Here is a 15,255-nt window from a genome sequence, read left to right as displayed (position 1 = left end):
CGCATGGAGTACGCCCGATCGATCGCGTGAAAATATGCGTTTCTCTGTTTTCAACTTCTTGGCCCGCGCTCGATCCTGCTGAGTACGTGGGATCTATCGCGTGGAAATATGCAAAATGCTGCCTTCATAATCCGGATACCTCGCTCGATCCTATTGAGTTCGTGGGATCGATCGCATGGGAAAAACCAATATTCTGCCTTCGTTTTCTTCATCTTGAAATCTCCTACACATTAAACCCGGGAGTATGTTATGAATATAAATGCATGCAAAAGACAAAACTAAGATAAAAAATGAACAAACACAATTAAATGCATGCAAACTACCAACAAAGTAACAACAAAATATGCAAACAAAACACGACTATCAAATACCCCTACGCTTAATCCTTGCTCGCCCTCGAGCAAGTCATGCAAAAACAAAATGAAACAGGATAAACACATAAGCAAGGACGATTATGCATAAAATTTAGCCTCAGAAAAAACCACTTTCATCCAAAAACAAGTTAATAGCTACTCTCAATCATCAATGATACACCTTCAATCGAATGCGAACGTGTGTGCGTGCCATGTTACCCCAGTTATATGCAACTTCAAAAGAACAAAGTTTCAAGACTGTTCGCCGACCTATAACAATTCAGTGCATGTCTCACAATCAAGAACTCTCCTCCCAACAATCCATCAACAAAACACAACTCTCTCAAGCTAACTAAGCACTAATTTGCGATTTCTTTTGCACTCCCAATAATTACTCGCATACTTAGCTATGAAATAGCGAATAGGATTTCAAACACATTTCAAGCCCGGATGGAACTAATGCCTTACTAATTTATTTTTTCAATGCTAAACCCCATTTTATTTTTTTCCGCAGACTTAGCCACAAACAAGATGAGTAGGATTTCAAACATCTTGCTTGCAACCCGGATGGAGTTGATTACTTCATAAACATGCTATAAAAGCTGATTTTTTCTTTTCTACTTCTAAAAATACCCAAGAGAGTAAATGCTAAATCAACAGGATCATCAATACTTAAGAACCATCAAGTTCCACAAACACCTATTGTCGTGCAATGGTCCAACAGACATCCACGATATCTAATACATCGCTACACTTCACTGGTTAAACATGCGTGCTTATGAATATTCAACAATCAACCTATGGTTTCTCATGTCCAATCAAGAGTAAAATTTTTTAAAAATTTCATTTTTTCAACTACCTCATCATAGGCTAACAACTCATCCTCAACTTATGCATTTGAACAACAAAAACGACAACACAACAATATGATGCATAACAACACAAGAAAAATGCAAAACAAAAGAAACAAAATGCAAAATGCAAACAATGCACCCCCCCCCCCCCCCCACACCTAACCTAAGCATTGTCCTCAATGAATTACAAGACAAAACACAAACAAACAATGAAACAATATGCTAAGGGGCAAAAGAAAAGCAAAACTCCCCTGGTTCAATGGTCGGCGGCATCTTCCTCTTCATGCTTGGGAGGTAGGACGGGATTGGCGCCTTGAAAGTCAGAAGGCTGTGGAAATGGGATAGCCGGGGGCAATGTGGTGGGGTCAATCCCAAGCCGCTCGGAAATGCCTCGACAAATAAAGTCGAATGCTTGAAAATTCAAGGCCACCGCTGCATTGAAAGCATTCTGATATTGGGCTTGATTGGCCAACGCTCGAACCGTGACAGTAGTGGTTCGGCGTGGAAGAGGTGGAGGGCGTAGTGGGTCGGGCACCAACACAAATTGATCGTCCACCATGAACTGGCTCCTCCGATATTCTCGTTTGGCATCGACAGTTGTGCCGTCAATAGGACGCATGGGTTGTAACCATTCTTCGTCGGGTCGATGTGGCACCCCAGCGCGCAAGCACAGTTGCGTGATAATCATCGGAAAGTAGAGACCCGCCGTCCTCGTAGTGATGGAATGCCTCATCTGACTATGTATCACACGCCCCACATTCACCGATAATTGAAGATCAAGAGCGTAGAGTAAGACGGCCCTCTAAACATGGACCTCGCTCGTGTGGGTAATGGGCATGAGGCGGCGGGCTACAAAGATGTACCAAGTTGCCGGATCCATCAGCAGATATTTCTCTTTAAAGCACTTGAATGCAACCGGATCCCTCCAAGCAGCCCCGGCCATGCATATTTGCTGAATGACTTTGTCCAAATCTGGGCCGGAAGCTATGCTCTGGTAGAGACTGTCATCGACGTCGGGCGTCTCCAAAAGGCTATTCAAATCTTGTGGTGCATATGAAACTAGAATACCCCGGACGAAGGCCTTATCATCCGTGCGCGCTGCTGCATGGGCATAGAATTCCCTCACAATAGGGACAATAGCCGGGGATAGCTATCGAGAAAATGGCCCCCACCCACGGTTGACAACTTGGTTAGCCACATCGCTTTCGTAGTCCATTAGATCAAAACCCCTCTCAGTAATAGGGGAGCGATGTGCTTTAGCATGATCGTATCGATCCCGAGCCGCTTGGTTGACGAATTGGCCGGCTGGGTGGATTGGGTCCGGGGTATTCCTAACTCCTTGGCGAGACGATTCTCCATGCTCTCGAGTGCGTTTTGGGCCCATAAATGTGTGAGATAAGCAAGAAATTTGACCGGGGCAATATATCGAACACCTGGAGTGCACTAAGAATTCCAGTGTTTCTTGGCTAAATCGGGCACTGGAGAAGTGGAGAAGAGAAATAGGATGGTGAGTGCAATCCGTGTGGTGAGACCTGCAATTTGTCAAGAGAAATTGGTGACGATTTGAAAAATTCAAATTTGGGGATTTAGGGTTCTAGAGTAACCGAGAGAGAGGGAAAGAGAAAGTGAAGGGAAAAGGGGAGGAAAGAAATAAATAAAAAAAACGGGCTCAGGGGAGCGCGCTCGATCACGTGAGTACGCAGGATCGAGCGGGCCATTTAAAATCCGGACAGAAACAAGGGCTGGAATCGCGCGCTCGATCGCGTGAATACGCAGGATCGAGCGCGCCCTTTAAAATTCCGGGGTAGAAACTTGGGGAAAAATGTGTGCTCGATCGCGTGAATACGCAGGATCGAGCGCACAAAGCTAAAAAAAAAAATTTATTTTTTTGAAATTTTCCAAAATTTAACGAAAAACAAACAAAAACAATAAAAAGCAACACTAAAACAAAGCAATAAAAGTAAGTAAAAGCAAAAGAGAAAAAAACACTGGGTTGCCTCCCAGTCAGCGCTAAATTTACAGTCAGTCTATAGCTCGACTGCATGCCGCGAATTTAGTCGACATTTGGCGGAGCATCAAGAGTGATGTCATGCTCGTCCTCTCCGTCGTTCACTTGGATTCCTTCATGGTAGTGCTTCAGCCGGTGGCCATTCACCTTGAATGTTTTGGATGTGTCCAAACTTTGAATTTCGACTGCACCATGAGAAAAGACATTAGTTACAACAAACGGTCCATTCCAACGCAAACGTAACTTACCTGGAAACAACCGAAGTCAGGAATGATAGAGCAAAACTTTCTGACCGACTTCGAAGTTCCTTCTAGAGATCATCTTGTCGTGGAAGGCATTTGTCTTGTCCTTGTAGATCTTAGAGCTGGCATATGCGTCATTGCGAATCTCTTCCAACTCTTGCAACTGCAGCTTCCGGTGCTCGCCGCTCTCATCCATCTGCATGTTAAAATGTTTGATAGACCAATAGGCTCTATGCTCCAATTCCACTGGCAGATGGCATGGTTTCCCAAAAATCAACCGATATGGAGACATTCCAATCGGTGTCTTGAATGCGGTTCTATATGCCCACAAGGCATCATCCAAACGCAAGCTCCAATCCTTTCTAGTAGGATTCACGGTCTTTTCTAGGATAGATTTGATCTCTCTGTTTGATACCTCAGCTTGACCGTTGGATTGTTGATGATATGCAGTGGAGATCCTGTGCGTCACATGGTACTTTTTAAGCAAACTCGCCACAGTTCGGTTGCAGAAGTGTGTACCTATATCACTGATGAGGGCTCTCGGAATTCCAAACCTAGAGAAAATGTTATGCTTGATAAACTCTGAAAAAACTTGAGAATCATCAGTACGGGTGGCCTTTGCTTCCACCCACTTCGAGACATAATCCACAGCAAGTAATAAATAAACATAACCATATGAACTCGGAAAGGGTCCCATGAAGTCGATGCCCCACACATCAAAGATCTCACAAACTAGAATAGGTTGTTGGGGCATCTCCTTTCGTTGGGAGATGTTACCTGTCCTTTGGCATTGAGCGCACGACTTACAGAACAGGTAAGCGTCTCGAAATAAGGAAGGCCAGAAAAATCCGCTGTCCAACAACTTCCTTGATGTCCTTTTTGCTCCAAAGTGGCCACCACATGCATAAGAATGACAAAACGTGAGGATAGGGATTACCTCGCTCGCGGGGAAAAATTGACGTATAACTTGATCAGCGCAATGTTTCCACAAGTATGGATCATCCCACACATAATACTTCGCATCGCTTCTCACTTTGTCTTTTTGCGCCCTTGAAAATTCAAAAGGAAACTCATTAGTAATTAAATAATTCACAATATTTGCGTACCAGGGTAATTTGGCACTCGCTGAAAACAACTGTTCATCAGGAAATTCTTCTCGCAATTTCAGCTCCTCATCAACATGAACTAGGCGACTTAAGTGGTCAGCAACTTGATTCTTGGTCCCTCTTTTGTCCTTGATTTCCACATCAAATTCGCTCAATAGTAATATCCATCGGATCAGCCTTGGTTTTGCCTCCTTCTTCGCCATCAAAAAACGAAGAGCTGCATGATCAGAGTAAAAAATAACTTTAGCACCAACACTACAACAAAAATGCTCAATCACAACACCTAAAATACAACAATTTTTGTAAAAAGCGTTGTCTTTTTTTATATTACAACGCTTTTAGTGAAAAGCGTTGTCTATATATATTTTATATTCATAAAAAGACAACGCTTTTTTTTAAAAGCGTTGTCTTTAAGCCTTTTTTTTTAATTTACAACAACGCTTTTTAAAAAGCTTTGTAGATAAACATTTTTTTTATTAATTTAAAATAAAACTTAAAATATCTATTATTTTAACCCCTTCACGTCTGGAAAAAAATCCCAAAATCCCCAAACCCTTATTAGTCGCGATTTCTCCCTTTCCCTTTTGCTCTCTTTCGATTCCTACTTTCTGTTTTTCCATCATCGTCGATTTTTGCTGCTCGGGTACTTGGCGACTCCGGCGACGAGCTTATTGGCAGACTTTCGGGAATTACCTTGCTCGGGTACTTGGCCACTCCGACGACGAGGAAGTGGTAATGGCAGTAAGGTTGGCCGCATGCTGCTCCATGGTCTGACATTGAACGAGGGTGATGACGATCTTGAGGTAATGCCATATAATTAATAGATCTGTCATTTTTTGAGAATTTGCTCTATCGATCATCTCTCCACTTCTCCAGCCTTTATTTATGGTGTTTTGTTCCCCGCTCAAAATTTATTTACACTTAATTTCATTTTGATTTCATGCTTTTCTGCGCTGCTGTTTCGTACCAGTGTTCGATTTCTTTTTGGAAAATTTTTATTCTTGTTGGTCTTGAATTAGAATTTTTAGCTTTGATTTGTCGGTATTTGCTTTGTGTTAACACTTTGAGTTTTATACTGAAGGATTGGTGGCACTAACACGTGGCGTCGGGGGAGAGCCAGGTGGCCAGTGGGTCTCGCGGCCTGAGTAAATGACCAGCACCATCACTTCGTCTTTTGGTGCTGATCCCTCCGTCGTGGGAACTGCCTCCCATGTTTACTCTTCTTCGAGCTCGGGGTCATGAGCTGAATTTTGGTTACTTTCACCGGTTTTCTTTTCTGTATTTTGAAATTGCTGAATTCTAGAGACAGAATGCGAATAGATGGAATTTGATTTTGTTTGTTTCATTTTTGTGCATCGAAATTTGCTGGATAACAGATTCTTATGAGTTTTTTACTGGATAACTTATGTACTAGTCCATAACATTCGTTATTTTACCGGTTCTCGTTTTGTAAAAACCATTCAGTGGCTGCTTAAATCCTCTTCACTGTTCGTGTTGTTGTGAATGTTATGTTTTATTTTGTGGTAATTACTTAGAAGATAAAAATGATTATAACTATCCAATACAATTGAGATTTCAGCTCTTCAGGATAAAGTCGAACAAGTACTGCAATCCTTGAAATTTATTAGTGTTGCTCTGTTGTGTTTTATGCCTAGGATTTGTTTGGAATGATAGTGATGCTGCTTAATTGCAGTTGTGGAACTGAATTTCAAAATTTGTAGGTAGGAAACTACATGCAAATGCAGAAATTGACGTGGATGCTCCTGTTGATTCGCCAAAAGTGGAAGATAATATTGTAGTTGTTCCCCATGGATTATCTACAGATTCTGATGTTGTTAAGAGGTGTTTTGAAATACCATCTTCATGTTTCATTCAAATGTTGTTTGTCACTTTAAAACTATCAATAATCAATCTATATTTTTGGGTGTGTGATTTGCTACTGTTATTCAGAGAATGTGAGTCCATATCAAGGAAAACTCTTCGTGCCGATGCTGAGAAGTATCAATTCCAGGCTGAAGTTTCACGGCTTATGGACATCATTATCAACTCGCTTTACAACAATAAGGATATTTTCTTGAGAGAGTTGATCTCAAATGCCTCTGATGTGAGCTTTTGTTGTTCCCCTTTGTTTGATGTTATTTACATCAACTCGCTGGAAAGAGCTTGTGTTTGATGTATGTTTGTTGCTGATTTAGGCACTGGACAAGATTAGATTCCTGTCACTCACTGACAAAGAAATTTTGGCTGAAGGTGATGATACAAAGCTCGAGATTCAGGTTCATGATTTATTGGTTTTAGTTCAGACAGTTTTGCTAAATTTTCGTTTAGCATTTTGTACGAAGCTTTTAAGCATTAGATTATGGTATTACTGATGCATGGAATAATTTTTCCAATGTTGTAAAGAATAATTTTTCAGATTTTCATGAAAGTACTCTGGAGTCTGTTAAGTGGCTGTATTAGAATTTTATAGACATCATATTTCTTGATTATGTATTGACTGCCTGTTGAGTGCTGTAATCATAAAGATTTCTCGTGGAATTTTAAGTTGTTTTATCAGATTGTATAATGAACTCATTTTTCTGAAAATTAATGGACATGACTTATTATGAACGAAATGAACAAATGCAGATTACATTGGACAAAGAGAAGAAAACAGTTTCAATTCATGACAGAGGTATTGGAATGACAAAGGAGGATTTGATCAAGAATTTGGGAACCATTTCCAAATCTGGAACTTCAGGTGTGTGTATGTTTGTTTGTATCGTGTATTCGTGTATGATGGCTCAACAGTTGATTTTACTTTTACTTGAAAGCATTTAAAGATCGGATTTTCCTTGTTTTTAACTTTCAATGACCTTTTTCTATACAACATTTGTAGAAAAATGCAGACCAGTGGAGATCTTAACCTTATTGGGCAATTTGGTGTTGGATTTTACTCCGTATATCTTGTGGCTGACTACGTTGAAGTGATTAGCAAAAATAATGATGATAAACAGTTGTAGTTATGTTTTTCATATATTTATTAGGATATCATCATCATCATCAGATATTTATTAGGATATCATCATCATCAGTATCACGTACCATCATTTTTTCTATGTTAGTTGATTGTCATTTTTCATTTATTATTTCTTTGTTGTGTTACATGTGACATAGTTACTGGAAACAGTAAGTTCTTATATGTTAGTATCTGTTGTCTGCTAGAAATTTAATATATGATCTCTACAACATTATATTTAGAATATTTCATTTAATTGTTACTAAGTTCGATAGATGCTTCTATTTGTCCAGAGAAATCCCGAGAGATCTATAACTTCGCATTTGGCTGGGCTAAAGAGAAGTTAAATGTCATTTGCTTTAATTATCTGAAACAGTACTTCTTGGTTGTATTTGGATGGGAGGATATGGTGAATTTAATTTAAATCTGCTAGGCAAATGCAATAAAATTGCTTTAATATTTGTATTCATATTTGTTTTATGTTTGTTTGTTTTTATTTTTAATAATTTACAGTATGGAGATACAAATTAAAAGATAAGAGATTGTAGCGGATTTTATGAAAGCTCGGGAACATGTGCTGAAGAGAAGAATCAAAGTTTTTCGAGATTAATGCATAGTTTTTTCCTAGTGTTCATTGATTTAAAATTCAATTATTTTTTATATTTGAATGATTTATAATATTGGACGATTGTATATTAGAATTCGATTATTTTTATATTTGAATGATTTATAATATTGGACGATTGTATATTAGAATTCGATTATTTTTATATTTGAATGATTTATAATATTAAAAGACTCTATATTAAATTTTATTTTACAAATTTTTGAATTTTGAATGATTTATAATATTGAAAATTTGTGAATTTTAATTTTTTTTTTGTTTTTTATTTGAACAAAGACAACGCTTAAATTTTTAAGCGTTGTCTTTACCCGAAAAGACAACGCTTTTTTAAGCGTTGTCTTTTTCAAAAACGACAACGCTTTTTATAAAAGACAACGCTTAAAAAGCGTTGTCTTTTTTAGATACGACAACGCTTTTTCTGCGTTGTCTTTGAGTGTGGTCTTTTACAACACTGGCTACGACAACGCTTTTCGGGGACATTAGCAACGCGAAAAAAGCGTTGTCTTTAGCCGTTTTTCTTGTAGTGCAAGTAAATAAGAGCAAAATTTTTCTAATGCAAAAACAACAGCTAAAAGCTCCTTTTTAGTGGTGGAGTAGTTCCGTTGGGCATCGTTCAGGATACGCGAAGCATAATAAATAGCATGCGATGCTTTCCCAACTTTTTGGCCTAAAACCGCGCCAACGGCATAGTCACTGGCGTCACACATAATCTCGAATGGCTTGCTCCAATCCGGAAGCTGGATTATTGGTGCAGATGTCAAGGAGTTCTTCAATTTGTCAAATGATGATTTGCAAGACTCATTAAACTCAAATGACACATATTTTTGTAAAAGCTTGCACATGGGGGATGCGATCTTGGCGAAATCTTGAATGTAACTCCTGTAGAAACCTGCATGGCCAAGAAAGGAACGCACTTTCCACACACATGTGGGGTAAGGGAGAGAGTGAATGATATCAATTTTAGCCCTATCTACCTCTATGCCCTTAGACGAAACCACATGACCCAAAACCACACCTTGCCCAACCATAAAATGACATTTTTCAGAATTTAAAACCAATTTGGTCTTGACACACCTCTTAAGGACAAGTGCAAGGTTAGATAGACAGTTTTCAAAGGACTCACCATAGACAGTGAAGTCATCAATAAAAACTTCTAAGATATGCTCAATAAAGTCCGAAAAAATACTAACCATACATCGTTGGAAAGTGGCCGGTGCATTGCAAAGTCCAAAGGGCATCCGTCGATATGCAAAGGTGCCAAACGGGCATGTGAACGTCGTCTTTTCCTGATCCTCTGGTGCGATAACAATCTGAAAATAACCAGAATATCCATCAAGAAAACAATAGTAAGGATGACACGCTAACCTTTCAATCATTTGATCAATAAAGGGTAAAGGAAAGTGGTCCTTTCGGGTTTCGGCATTCAGCTTCCTGTAGTCAATACAAACCCTCCACCCATTTTGAATACGGGTGGGAACCATCTCGTCATCCTTGTTTTTTACCACAGTAATTTTGGTTTTCTTGTGTACCATTTGGACAGGACTGACCCACTGACTGTCAGAGATCGGGTAGATGACCCCAACTTCAACCAGCTTCAGAATTTCCGCCTTTACCACCTCCATCATTGGTGGATTTAACTTTATTTGTGGTTGACGTGAGGGATTTGCTCCTTCCTCCATTAATATTCGGTGCATGCATGTGTAAGGGCTAATTCCCTTGATGTCTGCTATAGTCCATCCAATAGCAGTCTTGTGATTTTTCAATACTTTGACTAACTGCTCCTCTTGATCGACTTCCAAACTGTTGGAGATGATAACCGGTAGTGTTTCTCCTTCACCAAGGAAAACATACTTCAGATGGTTTGGAAGCGTCTTTAGTTCGACCACTGGTGCCTGCAAAACAGATGGAAGACGCCTAGTATTAGAGATTGGCAAGGATAAATAAGAGGCATTACCTGACTGAGGTAGCTCAGGCGAACTATTCAGAAGTTTCTCAATCTCTTCCACTTCATGACTGCATCGAATCCCATCTTCCGTCTGCATAGTGGGTGCTGTAATAGCCACCTCTAGCTCATCTTTCCCTGCATGCTCACAATAATCTTGGGCCAAGAAATCCACAATATCAACAGAAAATACACAATCATCACTATCAGAAAATTTCATGGCATCATAAATATTAAATTTCACAACCTCGCCATCGAATTCCATAGTAAGTGTGCCACTGTGAACATCAATTTTTGTCATGGAAGTTTTCAAAAACGGTCTGCCTAACAAAATAGGACTATAATGATCACCGTTTTCCATGTCTAGCACATAAAAATCTGCAGGAAACACCAATTCATTGACTTGCACTAACACATCTTCTACTACTCCCCTAGGGTATGCATTAGACCTATCAGCTAGTTGAATAACATTTCCAGTTTTGTTCAATTGGCCAAGTTTCAATGATGCATAGATAGAATAAGGCATAACATTGATTGATGCTCCTAGATCTAACATGACCTTCTCAAGTCTAACATTCCCTATGGTGCATGGGATAGAAAACATACCTGGATCCTTGCATTTTGCGGGCAATATTCTTTGGATCACAGCAGATACATTCTCACCAAGTTCCACTTTTTGACAACCCTTCAATGTCTGTTTCCTCTTGGCTGTGCACAGTTCTTTCAAGAACTTTTCTTATCGAGGCACCTGCTTAATAGCATCTAACAGCGGAATATTCACCTCACATCTACGAAAAGTCTCATAAATATCCTTTATCCCTTCATATTTTCTAGACTCTTTTAGTGCTAAGGGAAAAGGGGCAACAAGCTTATATTCAGAAAGTGGAGGAAACTTACCTCTTGGCGCTTCCTCCTTGGATGCTTCTCCATCAGTCGATTTCGACTCTTCTTGCGGTTTCTCCTTGGGTGAAGCCTCCACTTCTTTTTCCTTAATCTTCAACTCCTTCCCATTCCTTAGAGTGATTGCACTTGCGTTTTTTCTTGGGTTTGCAATTGTTTGAGATGGTAAAGCATTGAAATGTTGTGCTTCTAGCTTGTTAATGGCGGTGGCGAGCTGTCCCATCTGGGTGTTCAAGTTTTTGGAAACTTGCTCTTGTTTCCTGTTGAAAGGCTACAGTGTTAGTTGCAAGATCCTTAACAATATTTTCAAGGAACTCACCCGGGCTTGGAGTCTGAGGACGTTGTTGTTGTTGTTGAGGATACGGCGGCCTATAATTTTGATTATGTGGTGGTGCTTGCGGCCCCGATTGATTTGCTTTAGGATTCCCATATCTTAGATTTGGATGATCCTTCCAACCAGGATTGTATGTGTTGGAGTATGGATCATATTTCCTCTGGGGTGGTCCAGGAAATCCTCCAGTAGCATTGACCTATTCAACTGATTTTTCTTGAATTGTGGGACACGTATCAGTAGCATGTCCCATTGCAGCACAAATCCCACATGCCTTTGTAGTCTGTCCATTCCCTACAGCCATCTGACGCACAAGAGTTGTCAATTCAATTAATTGATGTTCAAGGGAAGAGACATTTACCTCGTTGTTCTTCCTTGGTGGATGCTCATTCCTGATGGTGCCAAATTTTTGAGAATTGGCAGCCATGTTCTCTATTAAATTTCTTGCATGTACCGGAGTTTTGTCCACAAAAACTCCTCCACTGGACGCGTCTAGCATACTCCTGTCATGAGGTAACAAACCTTCATAGCAAAATTGGATCAATTGATTTTCACTTATCTGATGTTGCGGACAGCTGGCACAAAGCTTCTTGAAACGCTCCCAGTATTCATGCAGTGATTCTCCGGAGTATTGCTTGATCCCATAGATTTCCTTCCGGATGTTCGCAGCTCTAGAGGCTGGAAATTATTTCTCCAGGAAGGTTCTTTTCATCTCCGTCCAAGTTGTGATGGAGCCAGAGGGTAAATAGTATAGCCAATCCTTAGCAGCACTCTTCAAATAGAAAGGAAAATCTCTCAGCTGAATTTGCTCCTCTGTCACCCCATGGGGTTTCATAATCGTGCAAAACACGTGAAACTCCATCAAGTGTTTAATTGAATCCTCACCTACAAGACCATGAAAGGAAGGTAGTAAGTGAATTAATACAGATTTAAGCTCAAAAGTAGCATTATTTTCTAATGTAGGAAAAGTAATGCATAAAGGTTGTTGATTGGGATCAGGAGTGCCCAATTGTCTAAGACTCAGGTTAGCATTAGCAGCCATTTCTTCTTCTTCCGGAAAAGCAGCTCGAGCAGTGGCTTTTTGTTGTTGCCTACGAAGTTCTCTCCTTCGCCTATGCAAAGTCCTTTCAATTTCCGGATCGTAGAGAAAGTCTTCGTCAGCAAGATCACCTGAAAGCATGAACTAGAGAGAACTAGGAACAAAGAAAAAAGAAGAGAGTGAGATTAATCAAAACAAAACAAAAAGAAAAGGAACACAATAAATTAACACCGTTCCCCGGCAACGACGCCAAAATTTGGTAGCGCTTAATCGTGTCACGCCCAAATTACCCGACTCTATCAGATAAACAAATAATGCAGTAGTATAAGTAGGGATCGTTCCCACGAGGAAAGGTAAATTTAATGTGTTCTAAATAAATAAAAGGGGGTTTTGAAGTTTGAAATTAACTACTGAAAATTTTAAACAATTAAAATTCACTAACATGCAAGATTGAATAATAAACTTGGAGAAATCAATAAGAGGTGAGACTTAGTATCGGTCGACTACACCCTTGATATTCATTCATTCAACCATCGATTTCCTAAAAATAATTAGTCCTATTAAATATTCGTCACTGAAAACTAAATTTCTGTTTCACCGTAATTTTAGTTAATTAGAAAACATCATTCTAAATTAACTCTTACCAATGAACTAACCCGATAACAGCAATCTAGATTTAAATCCACGGTAGCATTCAAACTAGTAAAACTGACGAACCTAGACAACACAAACACCAGCGGTTGTATTTAGCCTAGTAAATAATTGATCCTACGATTTAATAAACTCAACAGCAGAAAATATCAAACGTAGTTGCTTCGCAAATTAGATTGTTCAAACAATTACGGATTTGAATTCTAATTTAGCTATCGTTCGCAATACAAAACTCTAAGATGGCCAATTCTAAAATCTCGCATACAAACATGAAATCAAACAGATCAAAGATTGATACTTAATAAAGATTAAACACTACGAATCGAATCTCATGAACAAAATATATCAAGGTTTCGTCTCCCTCAACCAAGTATTAAAAGGTTTAGCTACAACGATTCATCACCAAATCAATAAAAATTCAAAGAAAAGAAGAAAACTAGAGAAGAAATTGAGGAACAAAACCTAGCCTCCCAGAGAGAGTCTCGAAATCTGATAATAATCCTTAAAAATGGAATTAAGAGTCTAATAAAACCTAGAGTCCAAAATAACAAAATTTCCAAAATTAATAAATCATTCCCGAACAGGCCCGCGCGCTCGATCGCATGGAGTACGCCTAATCGATCGCGTGAAAATATGCGTTTCTCTGTTTTCAACTTCTCGGCCCGCGCTCGATCCTGCTGAGTACGTGGGATCGATCGCGTGGAAATATGCAAAATTCTGCCTTCATAATCCGGATACCTCGCTCGATCCTATTGAGTTCGTGGGATCGATCGCATGGGAAAAACCAATATTCTGCCTTCGTTTTCTTCATCTTGAAATCTCCTACACATTAAACCAGGGAGTATGTTATGAATATAAATGCATGCAAAAGACAAAACTAAGATAAAACATGAACAAACAAAATTAAATGCATGCAAACTACCAATAAAATAACAACAAAATATGCAAACAAAACACGACTATTAGGCGACAGGACCTATCTGAGTCTCATGTTGTCATCAGGAGTTTGTACGTAGCATTGGAGGATGACATGAGCTACCAGTTTGTGCATCATGCTATCTCAAGAGTGCACTAAACAATGTCACTCACTCCCTGATGACTCAATACATCTCAAGATATCAATATCAATAGCAATCAAATGAGTCAAGACTCAACGTTCTATGAAAAATTGTTAACGTGCTTATTTGACGAATACCCTTAATATTTTCCAATAAAAATGTATTTGAAATTTATATTATTTTATAAAAATATAATAGGGATTATTCTCAATTCTGCACATTAACAAGCAATGTAAATGAGGGAATGCAATCATATAATTCACGTAAACACGTAAATCACTTCATCACTGATCATTAAAAAATACTTAATATCATTACATGTCATTATAGGAGTCGTAATGAAAACACCTCATACCTACCTTGACCAACACTTAATTTACCAAATAAAATATCTAATGAATTTCCAATCCTGTGGAAAATCATGTATTTCATATTAATTCCTCTTCTCGTTTATAAAATCTAAGAATTATCGGAACTAAGTCTAAAAATCAAACTAACATTTCCAAAAATTCATATTCATATTAAATCATCCTATCTATATACAGATATCAAATATATGACTCTAAAAGTCGAATTACCCAAATTTTTTAGAATCTGACATTTTCAAAAAATTTCTCATAAATTCTGAAATTAATATATATCAATTCTAACACATCTAAATATTCTAAATAATTGTTTGAACAACCCTACAGTTCAAAAATCCTAACTCAATAATTCTGGAAATTCTAAATAATGCCCCAATAACTTCTCAAAAATATTGAATACCTTCAATCGACTCCAATATAGTACTTACAACCAATAATAAATCACATATCAATAATCGAAAGTCAATTGAATCCAAATTCCCAAAATTTGTAAACCTTGGTTCGAAATTATACCTCCAAAACTCCGAAACAAGTTCCAAACAACCTAAAAAACCTTTTCCCATGCTAAAGAGCAGTTGGCAACCGCGAACGGTCGGGTTTCAGGTGACGCGATAAAACCTTGATAAATCGATATCAAAAGATATCTCTCTTCGCAAGGATTATGAATCTATACTTATTTTTGAAAATTAATCACTGACAGCAAAGTTACGACTATTCGAATCTATACTTATTTTTGAAAATAAATAACCGACAGCAAAATTATGACGATTTGAAGTGACGAGA

At 38.6% G+C, this 15,255-nt stretch overlaps 1 protein-coding gene across 1 annotated transcript; it reads left to right on the top strand.

The window, feature by feature from the left end:
* The first annotated feature begins 2,015 nt into the window (after window positions 1–2,015).
* On the top strand, window positions 2,016–7,905 carry LOC140877832 (endoplasmin homolog). The gene is made up of 7 exons (XM_073281416.1): window positions 2,016–2,226; window positions 6,285–6,405; window positions 6,514–6,667; window positions 6,759–6,839; window positions 7,192–7,313; window positions 7,442–7,558; window positions 7,855–7,905. The coding sequence occupies exons 1-7, from the start codon at window positions 2,016–2,018 to the stop codon at window positions 7,874–7,876; spliced, it is 828 nt and encodes a 275-aa protein (XP_073137517.1). The 3' UTR covers window positions 7,877–7,905.
* The last annotated feature ends 7,350 nt before the right edge of the window (window positions 7,906–15,255 follow it).

The sequence above is a fragment of the Henckelia pumila genome, chromosome 2 (assembly GCF_033568475.1).
Source record: "Henckelia pumila isolate YLH828 chromosome 2, ASM3356847v2, whole genome shotgun sequence".
Classification (NCBI taxonomy): Eukaryota; Viridiplantae; Streptophyta; class Magnoliopsida; order Lamiales; family Gesneriaceae; genus Henckelia; species Henckelia pumila.
This window is presented reverse-complemented; position numbering and strand designations above follow the sequence as displayed.